The sequence below is a fragment of the Hemiscyllium ocellatum genome, chromosome 12, assembly GCF_020745735.1.
Source record: "Hemiscyllium ocellatum isolate sHemOce1 chromosome 12, sHemOce1.pat.X.cur, whole genome shotgun sequence".
NCBI lineage: Eukaryota > Metazoa > Chordata > Chondrichthyes > Orectolobiformes > Hemiscylliidae > Hemiscyllium > Hemiscyllium ocellatum.
Window position 1 is genome coordinate 77,472,877 of NC_083412.1, and position 22,345 is coordinate 77,495,221.

General features: G+C 39.7%; 1 protein-coding gene across 3 annotated transcripts in view; it reads left to right on the plus strand.

Moving 5' to 3' along the window:
• LOC132821147 (interferon alpha/beta receptor 1a-like) overlaps positions 1 to 20,051 on the plus strand; it is a 38,743-nt gene extending 18,692 nt beyond the window's left edge. For all 3 annotated transcript variants that reach the window (XM_060833739.1, XM_060833740.1, XM_060833741.1), the window contains 4 exons: positions 1,120 to 1,283; positions 7,784 to 7,919; positions 9,984 to 10,141; positions 12,253 to 20,051. In XM_060833739.1, the coding sequence (XP_060689722.1) occupies positions 1,120 to 1,283; positions 7,784 to 7,919; positions 9,984 to 10,141; positions 12,253 to 12,549 (755 nt within the window). In that variant the 3' untranslated portion in view covers positions 12,550 to 20,051. The remainder of the gene's footprint in view (positions 1 to 1,119; positions 1,284 to 7,783; positions 7,920 to 9,983; positions 10,142 to 12,252) is intronic.
• Positions 20,052 to 22,345: the final 2,294 nt, after the last annotated feature.

Here is a 22,345-nt window from a genome sequence, read left to right on the forward strand (position 1 = left end):
ACTCTCTGTTCATTTCAACATTTCTCAGTTATTGATCATCTTAACCACATCTTCATTTCCACCCTTGCCATTGCTCCCATTATAACCATTAATCTCTCTCTCCCTGGTCGTTGTCCCAATTTAGCTTTTAACACCAGTCCTTAAGTTAAAAAGACATGGGCTTGAATGCTTAGGACAGATGGCTGGTTCAGCTTTTCACTGCCAGATTTGCCTATCTCGCATAAATCTTTATAGATTCCTAGTTTTACCTCTTGTTCATCATGTTATTTGATATTATTAATGGTTCTCTGTCTTCAGGAATGTGTGTATCTTCTAGAAATCCTCCATCAGCCTCTTCTCACAAACCAACCCTTAATTCCATTGTCCTTTGAATTTTGAACCCCATCTCCGACCTTCCTGTCCCTGCACATCCTTCAACATCCTGTCTCTTCACACATCTGTCCTTGTCTTTCCCAGAAAAGTTTGATTCTTTCCAATCCAGTATTTACTCCACTGAAGTTCTTAAAGTCAAATGGCATCATATAAAAGTGTGACAAGGATAAGCTATTTGCCTTGTTGTTTCAACTTGTCTAGCTTTCAACACAGTTGATTGCAACATCCTGCAATGCTTCTGTACCGTCTGGGATTACAGTTCCTGGTTCTGTTAGCTATCACAGCCAGAAGCTATCAGTAACTATTTCTATTCTTGATGTCTCCTTGTTTTTTCATCTATATGCTGCCCTTTGGGCAATATTATCCATCAGCTATCAATTGTCACATCTCTATTGATGACATTTAAGTCTACCTCACCATCCTAATTACTAGGAATTGGGAACAGACAATGATGAAAATCCTTAATAGGTCAGGAGCATAGTACAGAATAGAATGTGTTAATGTTTCAGGTCAATGACCCCTCATCAGAAAGTAATTCTGACTCTGTATGAATCTAGAACTTTGAACTTCTGACTAAAATATATAATTGGCCAGGATCAAAATGTGATAGCCTTGTAATGAGATTCAACATTGTAGTACAGTTAAATTATTCATGAAGTAAATGTTTTTAAAATTATCTGCATAAATCAGTATTAATAGTAATTCTGCATTTAATCATTGATTTGAATCTTTTCTTTAAAATTACAGATAAAATTGGTCCTCCGTCGATACAAGTGGACTCAAATGAAAATACTCTTAACGTCTACATCTCAGTCCCACAAACAGAAAATAGCAAATCCATCCAGAAAACTTACAAAGATATTAAATACAGGATAATCTTCTGGAAAAAATATTTAAACAAAACTATACATGTATGTTCTGTGAAGCACATGTTTACAATTATAACCTGTTAGCCTATATTGGAAATGTGAATAGTTCTTTTTCTTGCATTTATTAGTGAAGCTGTGGCCCAACCTAAACTTGCTTTATATTAAAAATACATCAATATATACTTTGGCCATTCTTGAAATGTAGGATGTATCTTCGTTCAAGTTGGAGAAAGTGAGGACTGCAGATGCTGGAGATTAGAGTCGAGTGTGTGGTACTGGAAAAGCGCAGCAGGTCAGGCGGCATCCAAGGAGCAGGAGAATTGACTTTTTGGATAAAAGCCCTTCGTCAGGAAGGGCTTTTGTTCAAGTTGTTTACTTTGGGGAAAACAAGGCAGAGCAACAACAGTTTACATATGTTGAAGAAGGGCTTATGCCCGAAACGTCGAATCTCCTGTTCCTTGGATGCTGCCTGACCTGCTGCGCTTTTCCAGCAACACATTTTCAGCTCTGATCTCCAACATCTGCAGACCTCACTTTCTCCTCAAATATGTTGAACAGTGCCTTGTTATGAAGATGTGGGTGTACTTTGAGAGTTAAAAGCAACAGAGCTACTGGACATTGCATCAAGTGTTCTCAATAAGGCAACAATGTATGTAACACTTAGAGTCATAGAGATGTACAGCACAGAAACAGACCGTTCGGTCCAATTTGTCCATGCCAACCAGATATTCCAACCCAATCTAGTCCCACCTACCAGCACCCAGCTCTTATCCCTCTAAACCCGTCCTACTATTCATATACCCATCCAAATGCCCTTTAAATATTGCAATTGTACCAGCCTCCTCCACTTCCTAAGGCAGTTCATTCTATACACGTACCACCCTCTGCATGAAAAAGTTGCCCCTTAGGTCACTTTTATATTTTTCCCCTCTCACCATAAACCTATGCCCTCTAGTTCTGGACTCCCTCACCCCAGGGAAAAGACTTTGTCTATTTATCCTATCCATCCCACCATGGTTTTACAAACCTCTATAAGGTCACCACTCAGCCTCTGACACTCCATGGAAAACAATCTATTCAACGTCTCTCCATAGCTCAAATCCTCCAACTCTGGCAACATGTTTGTAAATCTTTTCTGAACCCTTTCAAGTTTCACAACATCTTTCCGATAGGAAGGAGACCAGAATTGCACACACTATTCCAACAATGGCCTAACCAATATCCTACACAGCCGCAACATGACCTCCCAACTCCTGTACTCAATACTCTGACCAATAAAGGAAAGCATACCAAATGCTGCCTTCGCTATCCTATCTGCCTGCGACTCCACTTTCAAGGAGCTATGAACCTGCACTCCAAGGTCTTTGTTCAGCAGCACTCCCTAGGACCTTACCATTAAGTGTATAAGTCCTGCTAAGATTTGCAGCTCATCACACTTATCTAAATTAAACTCCATCTGCCACATCTCAGCCCATCTGATCAAGATCCCATTGTAATCTGAGGTAACCTTCTTTGCTGTCCACTACACCTTCAATTTTGGTGGTCAGCTGCAAACTTACTAACTATACCTCTTATGCTTACATCCAAATCATTTATATAAATGATGAAAAGTCATGGACCCAGCACCAATCCTTGTGGCAATCCACTGGTCACAGGCCTCCAATCACTCATGGGGAATGTTGTTGAACACCTTACTGAAGTCCATTGATCACATCCACTGCTCTGCCCTCATTAATCCTCTTTGTTACTACTTCAAAAAACTCAAATCAAATTTGTGAGACATGATTTCTGACGCACAAAGCCATGTTGACTATCCCTAATCAGTCCATGCCTTTCCAAATACATCCTGTCCCTCAGGATTCCCTCTAACAACTTGCCCACCAGCAATGTAAGGCTCACTGGTCTATAATTCCCTGGCTTGTCCTTACCACCCTTATTAAACAGTGGCACCACATTAGCCAACCTCCAGTCTTAGGGCACCTCGCCTGTGACTAACAATGATACAAATATCTCATCAAGGGGCCCAGCAATCGCTTCCCTAGCTTCCCACAGTTCTAGGGTACACCTGATCAGGTCCTGGGAATTTATCCACCTTTATGCATTTCAAGACATTCAGCACTTCCTTCTCTATAATATGGACATTTTTCCTGATGTCACCATCTATTTCCTTAGTCTATATGTTCCATGTTGTTTTCCACAAAAAGTACTGATGCCAAATACTCATTTAGTCTCTTCCCCCATCTCCTGAAGCTCCACACAAAGGCCTGCCTTGCTGATCTTTGAGGGATCCTATTCTCTCCCTAGTTACCCTTTTGTCCTTGATGTATTTGTAAAAACCCTTTCAATTCTACTTAACTCTATTTGCTAAAGCCATCTCATGTTCCCTTTTTGCCTTCCTGATTTCTTCCTTAAGTATACTCCTACTGCCTTTACACTCTTTTAAGGATTCACTCGATCTATCCTGTCCATACCTGACATATGCTTCCTTTTTCTTAACCAGACCCTCTATTTCTTTTAGTCATCCAGCATTCCCTATACCTACCAGCCTTTCCTTTCACCCTAACAGGAATATACTTTCTCTGAACACTCATCTGATTTCTGAAGGCTTCCCATTTTCCAACTATCCCTTTACCTACGAACATCTGCCCCCAATCAGCTTTAGATTTGGTCGAGCAACTTGATTAGCTTGTTACCTGGAAACCAAAACACATTCAAATTCAGCCAATCATTTTAAATCATACCCTGCAAAAAAATACCAATTTCCAATCAAGTTTGAATTGAGTATTATTGACAATCTTTAAAGCTGACACAATCCAATGCTCTGGGGTATAAGACCTGGGGAAAATTGAACAGCTGAGAATTGCCAAGCCCTGGCATTTAACAGACTGCTTGAGAAAATATCTCTCTTAAAAGTATCTTTTCAATCAGTAACCTGTGACACAGAAATTTCTAACAAGGAGAAAAGAAGACACAGGAAACACTGAAGACGAGCGTACAGCTGCCTGGTTTTGAGATAAGAAGTGTTGTTTTGTAAATTTTAATTGGGAGTTTTATCTGGCTAGTATTATAGAAGAGTAAAAAATGAGGTCTGCAGATGCTGGAGATCACAGCTGCAAATGTGTTGCTGGTCAAAGCACAGCAGGTTAGGCAGCATCTCAGGAATAGAGAATTCATTCGCAGTAGGTTAAAATCTTCGAGTAAAAAATGAGGTCTGCAGATGCTGGAGATCACAGCTGCAAATGTGTTGCTGGTCAAAGCACAGCAGGTTAGGCAGCATCTCAGGAATAGAGAATTCGACGTTTCGAGCAGAGGAGATGACCTGGGGGGTGCAGTGAGGGAGGGACTCACTGAAATCCTTGTAGAGGGAGGAAGAGAGCTTCTTCAAGGAAGGCATCCTTGTAAGAGGATTCGCAGTAGTATTATAGAAGGGAAGGTAAAAGATAGGTTAGAGAAAGAAATTGTAAATAGTCGTTAGTTAATTATTCTGTTTTATTTAAGAAATAAAGTTGTTCATTTTTACTTAGTTCTTGGCCACTCGGACTTTTACAGATTACTGCTCAGGATGATTCTTTTCTGTGTTGCTGGTTTTAAATTAAGCAGGAGGATTTATCCCGTCTTATCACAGCCTTTATAGTAAGAAGTCTCAAGGTCTTCACGGGAGTTTGACATTTCACTGAATGAACAACGGATGCACTGATCAATCCTTTTTTTTAGAAATGTTCTGTAGAGAGAGGGGGGGATTTAAAGAGCATTCGAAAAAGAGGGAAAAAAATGACAGCAGTTTATAGAAGGAATTCAATTTTTGCATTTTCACAACTCATCACATGGCTGCCACTGTGGAGCAGTTGAAATTAGGGATGTGCAAGAGGCTTGAATTGGGGGAGCGCAAAAGTCTTGAAGGATCTTTTGCCCTGGAAGCAGTTTGAGTTGAGGGGTGGATTGATGTGAATTGAGGTCATACAAGGATTTGCAAATCTGTGACGGTTTTTATATCGCAGCTTTGCCAACAAAGACTTGTTGTCATTGGTTGTTGATAGGATTGCACATGTTCATGGAGCAATGAAGAAGAAAAGATGTTGCTAGCTGTTAAACTAGAACAATTCAAATTAGAATAGTCTGTTTGATATCTGGAATTGAACTGTAGTCAATGAGGTTGATGTTTAAAAAATAGAATATTACACTCTATTAGGAGTTTTATTTTAATTTTAACAGGATTAAAGCAGTTGGGTCCATTTAATCCTGTTTCATCCAATTAACAGAGCAACTTTCTACATACTTGCAATGCTATTTCTTAAATAACCAATTTAAAAGAAATCAGTAAGAAATATTCCAGACAGCACTAGGAGTTCTGGTTGCCCCTAACTTGCTTCAATTGCAACTAATAATTTACAGCAGAATAATTCTCCCTGGGGAGTGTCTGAGAGTGAAATAAACGCATCACAAATCTGATGTCCCATATGACTACTGTGAGCTTCCAATTTCATATGCACCCTATTAGCAATGCTGTTTAATCATGCAAGCAAACATTACCCCTGTCTGCCCTGCCGCAGTTAATCAGCAGAAACCATAATCTGTGTCTTTGGATCACTAGTTCTCAGTGTTCCAATGGTTCCCCAATCGCCTACCATCTTTCATCTTATATAATCTTAAACTAAATGAACGTTTGCACCAAGTTGCATTCACCTATCCTAGTTTACTCATGGACTACATTGGATCCTTATCCAGCAACACTTCTGTTACAATTTGTTTTTATTTATTTTCAAATCATTTCATGGACTTACCTGCCATTATTGCTATAACCATTCCAGCTCTGCAGTTCTATGAATAAATGTAACGGGAAGATATTTGGATTTTTAATTTTAAGGAAGAGCAGCAAGTGCTGGAAATTCTCAACTGGCATGAAGCTGCAGTAAAAGTTAAAAGGGTCTGATTTTTAACTCTTTGTAAATACATTGGTTTTCAGTGAGTTTCAAACTAATGACCTTTTATGCATAGTCAAAGCTGCAAGTATTCAATTATATCATTTTTTAAAACTTAATCTAATACCGTTGGAAATGAATAATCCCAATTTTTTGAACTCTTGAACTTATCCAAGTACTTCAAAGTTTTAGATCATTCTGTGTCACATGTCCAGAATCAAGATCCTTCACTGTAACAATCAAAATTGGACATGGTGGTCCCATGTGCAAATATTGCCAAAGATTTTGAGTTTAAATATAATATTTCTACTGTAATCTGTGCCAAGTAATACAAATGAAGCCATTGCTTTTCCTCTTTATAGGTTGCGCTGCTTAAGTACCTTTTAAAGAGGCTTTTGATAACCTCCCCTGTTTATCTATTATGCATTCATTACCTTTAATAGTTACCATATTCATTTTGAAGCTTTGGTCATTGTTCCTATGTTGCATAAGTGACTACAGTTCAAAAAGAATATTTAATTTGTTTTAAAGCACACTGAAAGTCCTTAATTGTCATACATCCATGTTGTTTTCATGGTATAGTCATGCCTGCTATTTGTGAGCTTCGAGTGTATTTGAACCTGGCTGCTTGAATTGACAAGTAGCATAAAAATCTTTTAAAACCACTTAATTTCCACCAAGATTGCTCACTTTCAGCACTACTGTGTTGACGTCAGGATCAGAGTGAGCAGTCTCATACTATCAGATAACCAGTCTCCATCCCACCGTGGGCGGCACGGTGGCACAGTGGTTAGCACTGCTGCCTCACAGCGCCTGGAGACCCGGGTTCAATTCCCGACTCAGGCGACTGACTGTGTGGAGTTTGCACGTTCTCCCCGTGTCTGCGTGGGTTTCCTCCGGGTGCTCCGGTTTCCTCCCACAGTCCAAAGATGTGCGGGTCAGGTGAATTGGCCATTCTAAATTGCCCATAGTGTTAGGTAAGGTGTAAATGTAGGGGTATGGGTGGGTTGCGCTTCGGCGGGTCGGTGTGGACTTGTTGGGCCGAAGGGCCTGTTTCCACACTGTAAGTAATCTAATCCCTGAGGTTAAGAGAAATGTCAGCATCCACTTTATAGAAAGTCATTTCATAGGTTTATCTGGTATATTTTCTGTTTTGTATATTTTTAGACAGTTTTATTCATTGTCTGCATTCCACCTCCATTTTAGTCACCGAAAAGATTGCCAAGCACTTGGTTAAACACTTGAAAACTTCCAGCTGTCAGGATATTAGTGTCAACTTTGTGAATGCTCTTCAAAGTACACTTCTTTTTCGATGAAATAAAATTGACAATGCCTCTTCCTTTCTCATCCATGGATGCAGTGGTTGCTAATATAATTTTGTTTGCTGGCCATATCCCACCATGAAAATGTGGTTTCACTATCAATACTTCACTTTCAATACTTACCTGATGCTGTGTGTGCAAAAATGCTAATTAGTTAGAATACAATCGACTTTGAAGAATCAAATGCTTTCAATCTGTATACTGTGATGAAGAAATTCTTTGGAGTGATAAAATGTAGCAAAATGAACAGTGTGTTAATTTGATTTATAATTCTGTATTAACTTAGTTACTTAAATTACAGGTGAAAAACAGCACGCGTACACTAGTGTCACTGGAACTTGAACCTTGGACTACATACTGTCTGCGTGTTCAGATTTTCAGCTCTACAATTGGAGTGGAAGGACAGTTTAGTGAGGTGGTATGCAAAATGACTAAAGGTATGCTTTTAGTTATATCTCTTTTAAAAAATATTAGTAGTTGTACTGCATAACAAAAAAAACACACCCCAGTCTTCAACACCTACTACCCATAGCAATAATTTATTCTTTAACTTCCCATGCTTCCACAGCATATGCTTTCCCTGACCAAGTGATTGAGCAGGCCAATGTTAAACTTGCACAAACATGCTTAGTCTTGTCTCTGCTCCTATTTGGGTTGGAATTTTGAAAATATTGAGTGTAGTAATCTTTCTGACTGAATCATATTGTCTCAGTAGAAGGGCAGTTTTGCTTGGGGTGCTGTCAAAAGGTGGTCTGGCAGCTCAAGCAGTTCTGTTTCAAAGGATTTGCACTCTTAGTTCAATCAGTGTCAGTCAAACTGTCAACTGAAGGTGTAAAGAGAAGCTAGTGAGATAGGGGGCAAAAAATTATTCTGTTTCAACCTCTTTACTCAATCTATTGGCAGATTTGTTTGTTACTGTTCACGCTGCCATTAGTTCATTTGCTGCCGAGACCCCACACTTTCCACTCTGAGAAAAATCAAGCACGATGTATTAGTTATCCAGTGGCACTAAGGTGTTTTGGTGCTTGTGGTGATTTGATTTAATTATTTTGCCTCATTTATGCCACTACTAAGGCTACCTATCCACCTCTGACATCACACCGCTTCTCCCAGTCTCAATTCAACTCATGCTGAAACCCTCATTTATGTCTATTGCCTCTAGACATTAGTGCTCCAATACACACATTGCTGGTCTCCCATATTGTATTTTCCATAAATTTAGGACAATAGGACATAATCTCAGAGTTAGGAGTTACCAGTTAGGGCAGAGGTGAGGAGGAATTGCTTCTCTCAAAGAATAGTGAATCTGTAAATTTCCTCAAATTGTGAAGGCTGGATTATCAAGTGTATTCATGGCAGACATAGACAGATATTTAATCTATAAGAGAATTAAGGTCTATGGGGAAAAGGCAGGAAAGTTGAGTTAAGGATTATCGGATCAGCCATGATCTCATTGAATGATGAAGTAGATTTGATGGGCCAAATTGGTCTACTTCCGTCCTACATCCCTTGAAATCTTATGGTCTAACTTGAGTTTATCCAAACTCCACTGTCCATTTCTTACACCAAGTCCCATTCTCCTATCACTCAAAATATGGTACTAAACCAGAAATTAATTTAATTAGACTCTATAGAGTTAGGTGTCTTTTATTTAAATACTGTATTAAATTAATCCTTTTGAAGAAGTTAAATATAGCAAACTGAGTAATGTTAAATTGAATATTTTATTCTGTAGGCTGCTGATCAAGCAATGGCTTGGTTTTAAAGTTTTTATTCTTGTTTTGAAATCTGTCCCTGGCCTTGCCAATCCCTGTCTTTGCAATCTCTTCCATTCCCACAACCCTCTACAGTCCCTTAATTGTGGCCTCATGAACATCCCTAATTTTAATCACTATACAGTTGGTGACTGCACCTTCAGTTGTCTAGACCCTCAGTTATTGAATATCCTTCCTCTTCACCCCTCTACCTTATTTCCTCCTTTAAGATAGTATTTTAAGACCATCACTTTGATTAAGCTTGAAGTCACCTGGCCCAATGTTTCCTTAAGTATTCTCATATCATGGGGCAGCACAGTGGTTAGAACTGCTGCCTCACAGTGCCAGAGACCTGGGTTCAATTCTCGCCTCAGGGAACTGTCTGTGTGGAGTTTGCATATTCTCCCCGTGTCTGCATGGGTTTCCTCCGGGTGCTCCGGTTTCCTCCCACAGTCCAAAAATGTGCAGGTTAGGTGAATTGGCCATACTAAATTGCCCGCAGTGTTAAGTGAAGGGGTATATGTAGGGGAATGGGTCTGGGTAGGTTACTTTTCAGAGGATCGGTGTAGACTTGGGCCGAAGGGCCTGTTTCCACACTGTAAGTAATCTAATTGTAGTCCATAATGCTTCTGTCATGTGACTTGGGATGTTTTATTGCATTTTATGTGCTCTTTAAATATATTTTGTGGAGTTATTCTGAAGAAATGGTATCCATTTCAAGGTGGTATTCTTTCTAATTTTGTATAGGTACTATTCCACGGTGGCAGATTGGTGTAACCTTTATTATCTCACTGGTGGTTGTTTTTGGTGTGACATTAGGATGCTTATTCTGTATATATTGCACATACCGATGCATAAAGTATGCCTTCTTTCCACCACACATTTTGCCAGAGCATTTACAAGAGGTATGTGTTCTATTTCAAATTTGAATGTTGAATCTTTTTAAAAGCAAACTTCTTTTTAAGGCAGACATTTGAGTCATGCTGCAAACTGTTGAGAAATCGATTACAGGTTGACACTTGTTACGTTAAATATTTTATTTTGATTCATAAATATGTTTGAGTTTTCAACAAGTCCACAGTTTGATTCATAAATTGTGGACTTGTTGAAAACTGGACTCTAGCCTTCACTTGAGTGTCAACACTTATCTTAATATGACAGCAGTACAATCAAGATATTAAGCCTTTTCGGTATTATAGGTTTATAGGGAATTAGTTGACATTTTTCACCTTGAAAGATGGCTGAAAGCTCCCATGAAAAATATTCCTTAAGTAATCGAAAGAATTAGAAGCAGTGCACAGAAAATATTTCTTTAAAAATAATGTCTACAAGGAATCACCAATTCCAAAGTTTACTTTCACAAATATTTCCCATATATTTTGTCAGTATCCCTCCAGGTATTTGGGTTGGAGTTTCTGGAGGTAAGTTTGAGAAATAATAGTGACCTTGAATTCCAATAGCTATCCCAGGATCTCATCTGCAACTTAGTCATATCCAATTAGTAGTAAAGTGAAGGTGAAGAAAGGAAGGCACTTCACAATTTGCAGGGAATAAAATTATTTATAAAGTATTAGTTTTGATTAGTGGAAGCATTTTGATTTTTAAAACTGAATGTTGTAGGGTTGAGCTACATTCCAAAGTCTTGAAATTAATTTGGTCAATAATTAAAAACCAAACAGTCAACACTTTGATACATCACTGAAGAACTAGTATACTGTTTGAGGTGCATTTGAGGAACTTGACTTGATGGACCAATGGGCTGAGGAATGGCAGATGGAGTTTAATCTAGATAAATATGAGGTGCTGCATTTTGGGAAAGCAAATCTTATCAGGACTTATACATTTAATGGTAACGTCTGAGGGAGTGTTGCTGAACACAGAGACCTTGGAGTGCAGGTTCATAGCTCCTTGAAAATGGAGTCGCAGATAGATAGGATAGTGAAGAAGGCGTTTGGTATGCTTTCCTTTATTGGTCAGAGTATTGAGTACAGGAGTTGGGAGGTCATGTTACGTTGTAGAGGACATTGATTAGGCCACTTCTGGAATATTGCGTGCAATTCTGGTCTCCTTTCAATGGGAACGATGTTGTGAAACTTGAAAGGGTTCAGAAAAGATTTACAAGGATGTTGCCAGGGTTGGAGGATTTGAGCTATAGGGAGAGGATGAATAGGCGGGGCTGTTTTCCCAGGAGTATCGGAAGCTGAGTGGTGACCTTATAGAGGTTTTTAAAATCATGAGGAGCATGGATAGAGTAAATAGACAAGTTCTTTTCCCTGGGTGCACGGAATCCAGAACTAGAGAGCATAGGTTTAGAATGAGAGGGGAAAGATATAAAAAAGACCTAACAGGCAACATTTTCATGCAGAGGGTGGTGCATGTGTGGAATGAGCTGCTGGAGGAAGTGGTGGAGACTAGTACAATTGCAACATTTAAAAGGCATCTGGATGGATATATGAATAGGAAGGGTTTGGAAGGATGTGGGCCTGGTGCTGGCAAATGGGACTAGATTAGATTGGGATATCTGGTCGGCATGGGCGAGTTGGACCGGAGGGCATGTGTTTGTGCTATACATCTGACTTTAAAACAACCATTTGCCCTTTAGTGGCAATAAAAGATCTTAAATAAGAACACTCTGAAATCTTGGTGTCCTAGCCAGTATATTTCCATGTTATTGATCTTAAATCTGAAGCTGTTTGAGAGTCCTTACTCCTGATGAAGGGCTTTTGCCCGAAACGTCGAATTTCCTGTTCCTTGGATGCTGCCTGACCTGCTGCACTTTAACCAGCAACACATTTTCAGCTCCTTACTGAACGCAAACTGACTATTTCCCTACATCACAGCAGTGACACTGCTGTAAAATATATTTTCTTGCTCGTAAGGTACTTGAATGTCCTGGGTTTAAGAACGACACAATATAACTGGATTTTTTTTTAATAGACATGCTTTAGCTTGGCATAAATAATATAGCAAATGATTACAATTCTATTTATCATTTTTTTTTTGTTTACTGTTGCAGTATTTCAGTGAACCTACCCAGAATGCATTCATTGAACTAGTACCAGAGGAAGATGCTGAAGAATGCTGTGATCAACTCAAAGTCATTTCTGAAACTGAAAACCTGAGTACATACTCCAGTTCTTTAACTTTACCAAATACTGGAAATGAGATAAGTGATGACAATGGTCAAACCAGTACAGATTCTGGACAGTTTTCTAATGAAGGAAGTTCCAACAGTAACAGTTCGGAAGAATCAGAGGGAAGTGTATTAACAAGGCTAGATCTGCAGACTTCAACTGGGTCCTTTTATGATTAAAGATTCTGTTGATCTTCAACATTTCAGGGAAATGGTTGTTCAAGCTGCCATAAGCAAATATGGGTGCGAAAAAAATAAATATTTTGGATGTGGGGACCAAATATTATATTTCCAGATTTGCTGATGGCACAAAACTAGGTGGAAATATGAGTTGTAAGAAGAATGCAAAGATGCTTCAAGTAAATCTTAAACTGACTAAGTGAGTGGGCAAGAGTTTGGCAGATGAAAAATGATATGAAAACCTTTGGAATTGTCAACCTTGGTAAGAAAAACAGTTTCTCCTAAATGGTGGAAGATTGGAAAATGTTGATTTTCAAAGAGACCTGGGTGACCTTATTCGTACATCACTCAAAGTTAACATTTTTATGATCCCAGCTGATACTACTACTGGAGAAGTCATTCTGGCCTAACAGATCTTATTTTTTTAAAGTTATTTAATATGATGGTCATTAATTGAAACATTGTCACTCGAGGCTGCAGTGTTTCTGTAACAATAGAACAGAATTTTGTTATAAAATAGTGAAAACGCAGAAAAAAAGCTAATGAGATCAAACATAATTAGAAAAAAAAACTTGCACAGTGATTCAAATTCATAGAGGTTACCGCTATATATCTAATTACTAATTTTGACTCAATTGATCTTCCTCCGTTCTTACCTATGAAACGTGAAATTGTTTTACATGAGTATGCACAAATCTAAGAGTTTAGATTTTCTCAGTCCCTAGTAGTCCCTAGTAGTCTGCAAATTTCTAACCAGATACTCCTGATTTGGATGTTGCACAAACTTAATATTTCTACTGAGGTAGTGGTGCTTGCCACGAACTGTTCTCCTCTCCTTTTTCAGAGAGAAACTATATTTGCTTCTACCCCAGCCAAGTATCCTTCAAGTTCCAAATAACATTTGATCTCTGGATTTCCAAATAAACAATCAAGCTTTGATCCTGAACCAAAAAAAAACACTAGCTGATGGCTCTCCGTGTTTACCCACATTCATAAACCACCACATTATAACAATTCTCCATTAAGTCTAAAAGTTTCATGCTCTCTGACAGATACTGGATGAGGTCACTGCTCCAGAAAGACTGCCTGACCAAGATCATTTTTTAAAAGCTGTTCAGAAAAGTTACCACAACCCCATATGCCACTGCTCTACAATCCAGATTGTAAAATTGATACATACATAAACATAGAGACAGTGATCCATTTCATTGCAAATGCAGGTATGTTCAGCAATTAGGAAGGCAAAAGATATATTAAGCTTTTTATGCTAGAGAGTTTGAATACAGGAGTAAAGATTCTTTTAAAGAACTGGTTCTCGAAGTGTGGGTACCAAAAGAGTCTGTTTTATATAGATACCGTGGTGCACAAAATACTTGGTGAGACAGATAGCGCTAGCAAAGACAATAGAAAGTCATTAAGTGAAGTCAGAGTCAGGCAGAAAGCAACAAAATCTAAATCAGCGAATATGCATGAGTGTGTGGAATATGGTAAATGAGATTGGAGGGTTACAGGCACAAATTGCCATGTGGAATTATGATGTGGCAATAATAGGCCTGGCTTGAGATTTGGCAGGACATGTCTGACGTTCTTGGTTACAAAATGTTCAAAAAAGATGGGGAAGGAGAATGGAAAAAGTAGGACAAACAGATCCAAAGCTGACTGGATGATAAAAGAGATAGAGAACATGTTAATGAGGAAAGCGTGTGAATGGACTGGAGTCTGGTAGTAACTACATTTGAGAATTAAACTGAATATAGAGGTCAAAAGGGAAGTGAAAAAGCAAATAAGACCAGTAGGTTTATTAAAAAAGACAAGTAGTTTATTTAAAGGGGAATACCAAAGTTCTCTTTAGGCACAGAAATAAAAGGAGGGTTAAAGGAGAAGAAAGATGCCTTCATGGGTAAAACCCCTCTCTGGGGAAGAGGCATGATTGTGCTGTTAAATGAATACTCCGCACCTGTTTTTACCTTCAACGCAGATAGTCACCATGACATGGACACAGAGAAAGCAAGTCACTGACAAGAAGCCCTTAAAATGATAAGGCAGAGACTTTGGTTAGGGTGTTTGTCCTTAAAGTTGATAAGGCAGTCAGAGCAAACTAGATGCATTCAAGGATATTGAAGGAATTGCAAAATGAAATTGTAGAATTACTGGCAATAATCCTCCCTGGATTCAGTGCCAGAGGAGAGTGTAGAGTCAGACTGACAAAGCTCCATTTGTAGAAGCTCTTTACCAAAACTGCACATTATATGGCTGAAGAAAACCTAAATTTAACGAAAAGCTTTCAAACAATGTGGTTAAGAATGTAAGTAGTTATCTGTGCACACTCCAATGTAATGGATTGAGTAAGCAAGAGTGACCTGTAGAATTTCCACTGTGTAGTTTCAAACTACTAATTTTTCAGATCATATTGAGTTGAGTCTTTAAGATTTCTCTTGTCTATCATGTGCAGTCCCCTCATCAAGACCTTTTACCAAGAGGGGAAGACATTTACACAGTTATAGAATCATAGAGATGTACAGCATGGAAACAGATCCTTTTGGTCCAACCTGTTCATGCCGATCAGAAATTCTGACCTAATCTTGTCCCATTTGCCAGCACTTGGCCCCTATTCCTCGAAACTCTTCCAATTCATATATCCACCCAGATGCCTTTTAAATTGTACCAGCCTCCACCACTCTGTGGCAGGTCATTCCATGCACACACCACCCGCTGCGTGAAAATGTTGCCCCTTTGGTTCCTTTCAAATTTTTCCCTCCTCACCCTAATATGATGCCGTCTAGTTCTGGACTCCCCCACCCGAGGATATTACCCTATCCATGCCCCAGATGATTTTATAAACCTCTATAAGGTTACCCCTTAGCCTCTGAAGCTCCAGGGAAAACAGCCCCAGCTTATTCAACCTCTCTCTATAGCTCAAATCCTCCAACCCTGGTAACATCCTCCCAACTCCTATACTCAGTACACTGATCAATAAAGGAAAGCATACTAAATGTCATCTTCACTATCCTATCTACCTGGGACTTCACTTTCAAGGAGCTATGTAGCTGCACTCCAAGGTCTCTTTGTTCAGCAAAACCCCAGAACCTTACCATTAAGTGTGTAAGTCCTGCTCTGATTTACCCCTCCAAAGTTCTCTAGTTTATCATTGGTGTTGTTCTTTTCATATTAGTTATCTGTTATGAATATTCATTTCCTATCTATATCCAATGGACCAAGCATACTACATTCTTCATGCAAGTGCTTTCTCCTCCGGTCTCCTGACTATTTCTGGTTGTTCTTGCTGCCATCTTTCAATTAATGGGATCAAGAATTTGGAATTTTTTTTCTTTCTTTGTACTCTTTTTTTTTCCTTTGTCACTTCAAATTGTGAATTTGAAAGTGGTGTTCTCCAGGGATCAGTGTTGAGACCTTAGCTTTTTCTGATTTATATAAACTATTTGCAAATGAATGTTGAGGGCAAAATTTACAGATACTAGGCTAAGGTGAGTAGTGAATTGAGAATGATGCTGTGACTTCAGAGGGACATTCACAAGTTGTTCAAATCAACAGACACCTGGCAGATGAATTTCAATGCAGTTAAATGTGAGGTAATGCATTTATGTAGAAGATACATGGAGAGAGAACACAGGCTCAATGGTACAACTTTAAGGGGAATATAAGAACAGGGGGACCTCTGGGTTCAATGCATAATTAACTCAAGGAAGGTCAGCCAAGTTGAAATAGTTGTTAAGGAAGCTTATAGGATTCTTGGGTTTATAAATAGAGCCATAGAATATAAAAGCAAGGAAATGGTGCCGCACCTCTACAATATCATTGGTCAGAGTACAGTTGGAGTATTATGTTCAGTTCTGGACACCTTGTTTAAGGAAGGATGTTAACGCCCTGAAGAGAGTGCAAAGTAGATTTACTAAAATAATATAAGTTTTAGATACAAGGAAAGATTAGAGAAATTGGGCTTATTCTTGGAGTAGAGAAGATTAAGATGTGACCTTCCTGTGGTGTTTAAAATGAACAGCAATTTTGACAAGATAAAGGAGGATATTCTGTTTCCATTAGTTGGTTTGTCAGTAACTAGGGGTCACAATTTCAAGCTCATAGCCCTGAGCTACCGGTTGCCTGCCACTTCAACACACCACCCTGTTCCCTGGCCAACATCTGTGTCTCAGGCTTGCAGCAGTGCTCCAGTGAAGGTCGGTGTCAGCTGAAAGGTCAGCACCTCATTTTCTGTTAGGAAACTCTGCAGCCTTCTTGGACTCAGCGTTGAATTCAACAATTTTAGGGCGTGAGCACCTTGTACTATGTCCCTAACCCCCTCACAACAGGCCTTGTCATCATATGGGCTGCTACAACAAGCAATTCTATCAACCACTACTGCTGCCCATTAGTCGCTACTCACTCCCCAGGCTGACTTTTACCTTTTCCTTTGTCTGTCCAACTGTGTTTCTCTTCCTCTGGGATCAGTCTCCATCTATCATTTATTCCTCCCCTCCACCCCACCTACAGCATATATGCCAACCTTTCATAGCTGTAATCAGTTCTGAAGAAGGGTCATTGGACCTGAAATGTTAATTCTGAATTCTCTCCACAGATGCTGCCAGACCTGCTGAGGTTTTTACCAGCGATTTCTGGTTTTGTTGCTGACTTCCCATTAACTTTCTCTCTCCTCACCATCCTAGACCCCAGATGCACCTTCCAGGTGAAGCAGCACATCACTCAATCTAGTCTACTGTATTCACTGCTCTATACACTGGGTGATTGCTTTTCAGAACATAATATTCTGCCTCTGAAAATGACCCCAAGCAGCCGTTTGCCTGCCACCTCAATGTACCACAATGTTCCCTGGTCAGCATCTCTCTCGGGCTTACTGCAGTGCACAAGTGAAGCTCAGTGTGAGCTGGAAGAGCAGCATCTCATTAATGCCCGGAGACTCGGCAGCCTTCTAGACTCAATTTTCAGTTCCATAATTTTAGGATTGAGAAGTGAAATCGCTGGAAAAACTCAATAGGTCTGGCAGCATCCATAGAGAGAAAGTAGAATTAATGTTGGATTCAGTGACCCTTCTTCAGATTGGCCCCCATTAGCAGCCCAGAGAGAAAGTGAGGACTGCAGATGCTGGAGATCGGAGTTGAAAAGTGTGGCACTGGAAAAGCATAGGTCAGGCAGCATCCGAGGAGCAGGGAAGTCGACATTTCAGGCATAAACCCATTAGCAGCTATTGATTCTCCCAGGCTGACTACTACCCATTCCTTTGCCCAACTGCTCCTCTCTCAGGGTTCCATCTCTGCCTATTGTTAACTCCTCCTCCCCCACTCCCCCCACCCCATATTAAACATATAAAGCAGCGTTCTTAGCTACAATCCGTTCTGAAGAAAGGTCACTGGACCCAAAATGTTAACCTGCTTTCTCTCCACAGATGCTGACTGACCTACTGAATTTCCTCAAGTTCTGTTTTTTGTTTTCAATTTACAGCATCTGCACCTGCTACTGCCGGCCTTTGGGTTTCAAAATGGATATTGTTATTGTCAGCATCACAATAAACCTGCAAGGCAGGGTTAAACATCCCTCCTCATATTCCGTTTATTTGAGGATGATGGTTTCAATGACTTTAATCAAAGCAATGAAAATGCCAGGTACAGGTAGCATGTGCATAAAGAGACAGTGCTTCAGGTAATCAGAACTGGAAGAGGATAGAGATTTAACATAGGCAAAAGGTGAGGGTTGGGAGAAAACAAAAAGGAAGGTCTGTGAGCGATGAAAAACAAGAAGCTGACTAAGTGCCTAAAGGACTGAGAGTACATGGTAGAAGATGTAGTGATGGCGCAAAAAATAAAACAAAAGATGGATTTAGAGGAATTACAAATAGCAGCAGCAGAACCCTCGTGTACAAATTATGGGGTCAATGATTTATGGAGTCAAATCATAAAAAAGCATGGAAAATAATGACTGTGTAAAGTTGAAAGACGAGGGACTGTTTCTCAATCTAACTGGACCAGTGTCACAGGCCAAGGTCAGTATGGGCAGGGAACTAAAAAGAAAGTGGAAGTCCTGAAGTGCATTTTTCAGTAAAATGATGACCCCAATCTGAATTTGATCCCATTAATGTAGAGTACAGCTCATCTTTGTTTGGTTAGCCGGATGAATCGTTCTCTTTCAACCCAAACGGCAGACTGCTTTGAGAGTTCATTTTAAATAGCATTCTAATATAAATCAGGCAAGAATCTGTTCTAGAGATAAATGGCCAAGAAATCTAGCAAGTATAAACAGGATTTATAATCAAACTTACTCCTGTATTACTATATTATCCAGGGTCCTCAATTAGCATTTCAAACCATTGTCCCAGTTGGGTACAGAAATCCAGGCTAACTTAATTCTATGTACGGTCCAGCTCAGTGTTCCAGTGAATATAGTAACAAATTTGGGGACATGTTTGCACTGCTACCAATGTTTTTCCTCTTGACCAAACGCAAGCTGAGAAACAGATGCCAGAACATTATTTTAGGCTTCTTGTTATGAAATGATGTGCAGGTCAGGTGAATTGGCCATGATAAATTGCCCGTAGTGTTAGGTACATTAGTCAGAGGGAAATGTGTCTGAGTGGGTTACTCTTCGGAGGGTCGGTGTGGACTCATTGGTCTGACTGGCCTGTTTCCACACTGTAGGAAATTTTTTTTAAAAATCACCTGAGACAAATTCTTAAAAAGCTTTAAAATACTGTAAAAGTCTGCTGTATCTGCTGGACCATTGTTTTCCACGCAGTTTGCAGGATGAATTATCCACAGGACGGATGCTTACGCTTGGGAAAATGATGTAGATACAGATTTGCACATCTTCTCACTGCAGTGTGTTAGTTTGAATGTAGGGGGAAGAGAAGACAGTGGTCACCTCTTGTGCACCTTACCTGAGACCAATGCCTCATCCCTCATTGATGTCCAGCTCTTGCTCTGCCAACAAGTCACTTTTCACTCATGGGTAGTTTGCCAGATGTCTTTGCAAGGCAAATTATGGTAAATCAGAATAAAGATGGAAGATGTGGCACAGACAGATCCGTGTGTGTATGTTTTGTGTATGGTTTGGTTGATATACCTGTAACCCTATTCTAGGAACTATGTGACAGAGGTCTGCTGCAAAAGCATCTCTGATATTGGCAAATTCTGGGGGACCTTCGAACACGATTGACTCTTTGCTAGGAAGTTAACTAGCTTTATCCATTGGGTGGAATGAAATTCCTTCACAATAATATGACTGTATCCTGTGTCACATCCTGTTTACCAGTGTCATTTGCTGCAACAGCAGTCTGTAGTACCATGTTTCTGACACTTGATGGCAGCATTTTGCAGAGCAATGTCCTTCCATGATCCAAATCTGTCATTACTTTGTGATTTTAAAATTCTCAGTTTTCTATTGTTGCCTCTTAAATCAATGGATTACTAAAGTTGGCTTTGGATGAATGTTTACAGCTTCTGTGTTGCAAGTTGTTTACAGGCAATTTGCTGACTGTTCTGTCCAAGCACTGTTCAGCTGAATAAAAAATCTAATGCAATCTTGTCTGTTGTCCTTTTCATTCACAGTATCATGGAAGCCAACCTGGAGTATAATTGTTCCAGAGATGGAAGACATCACCACAGTCTTCTCTACTACATTAGGTTGCACTATAGGATCCCACAACTTGCCCAAGGCCTGCACCATGCTTTAAACATCCTAAAGTTCCTTTTCACCTGCTATGTGTGCCTTGCAGAGTCAATATGTCTGTTTATCCAATCAATTGTAGGTTGCAGAGTAAAGTCAGAGGCATTGTCAATGCTTTTTTTTTGCTTGATATGGCAAATAATTTAGTACTCTTCTTCCTATTCTCATTGACCTACACTGGGATAGCCCCACCAGGTCATAGGGCTGCTCTCTCATTAGACAGAGATGACTGGTGATGATCTAACCTGAAAGTCACCACACCTCAGGTGAGGGAAGAAATTGAGAAGGGTGAAAGTGAGGACTGCAAATGCTGGAGATCAGAATCAAGATTAGAGTGATGCTGGAAAAGCACAGCAGGTCAGGCAGCATCCGAGGAGCAGGAAAATCGACGTTACGGGAAAAAGCCCTTCATCAGGAATGAGGCAGGGAGCCTCGAGGGTGGAGAGAGAAATGGGAGGGACTGAGAAGCTGAGTCCTTCATAGTAACCTCAGCCAGTGTTGGAATTGAACTACACTTGGTGTCCCTCTGTATTGCAAACCAATCATTAGCATGCCCTGTAATATAAAAGTAAAGTACTTCAAATGCTGGAATTATCAAGCAAGAGACATATTGGTCTTGACATGTTAACTTGGTGTTTCTCTCTGTACAGTTGCTGCCAGCTCTGAGCTTCTCCAGCACTTTTTTCCAGATAACTCCATGGCCGTCTTGGTTACTCTGACATTCAGGAATTGATCATTTTATTTAATAAGTTTTATAGACCAGGCCAGACCCCCTCAAAATATTCTAAGAAGGTAGCCTAGACCCTAAGTAGGCAGCACGATGACTCCGTTGTTAGCACTGCTGCTTCAGTGCCAGGGACCTGTTTTCGATTCCAGCCTCTGGCGACTATCTGTGTGGAGTTTGCACATTCTGCCCATGTTTGCTCTGGTTTCCTCCCACAATCCAAAAGCGTGCAGGTTAGGTGAATTGGCCATGCTAAATTGTGTAGGTTAGGTGCATTAGTAGGAGTAAATATAGGGTAATAGGGTAGGGGAATGGGTCTGGGTGGGTCATGGAGGGGTGATGTGGACTTGTTGGGCTGAACAGCCTGATTCTGCACTCTAGGGATTCTATTCTATATGCTTTTTCTTATATTAAAGGCAGATGTAAAGTGGGTGTTCCAGGTGTGATGTAACTGATCAAATCACTGCTTTAAGCAGAACAGAATTTACTTTAAACAATACAGTAGAAACACAAACAAAAGAACATGGAATTTAGAGTAACTATTGGAAAACTTAACCAACATAATGCAGCAGCTTAACTAATTCACTGTTCCAATAAAGTAGCATCCTATAAACACTGCCCGCGCTCCCACTCTTCAAACACAGGTCCTTACAGGCAGGAGGGAACAACATCCAAAGACATTTCCGAGAAAGTCAGGAATCTTTCATTGAAGTTTGACAACCATTCTGGTTCTCAAATATCTTGAGTGCTACAGCTTAAAAAAAACTAGTAACATCTGAACTTGGAGAACTGGCCACTCTCCCCTTCCAGTATTAAATTGATTTGAAGAAACACCATTGATTCAGGCTGGCACCCTAGCTTTTTCAACACCTCTGCCCTTGCAACATCTCTTCAATAAAATCCAGGTCAAAATAACTTTCTTTAAAGTACATCATTGTTTACACCTCCCCCTTTTTTAAAAAAAATCATTAATATATTAAGATGGCTTTATTTTAAAACCTTTAGTCTTACTCTATTAGTACACTGCAATACCTGTACTTAACATTGACTCTAACCCTATAAACATTCACTACTACATCCTATTTCAGTTGGTTTACTCCTGCAGCTGAACAACTTGCTTTCATCCAAGTTGTGACAACACATTGGCAGTTATGTTTTCTCATCCAGCCACGTGTATAATTTTCAAATTGCGTGACTGTATTAATAAGCTCCAACTAAACAGTCTGGAATTGTTGTTCTTAAGTTTCTCCAAAAGCTTTAATCAGTTAAGATTGATATTTAGGAGATGGTCAGGACTGCAGATGCTGGTTAGTCAGAGTTGATGACTTGTAGATCTGGGGAAAGTGCAGCAGATCAAGCAGCACCCAGGAATAGGTAAGTCTG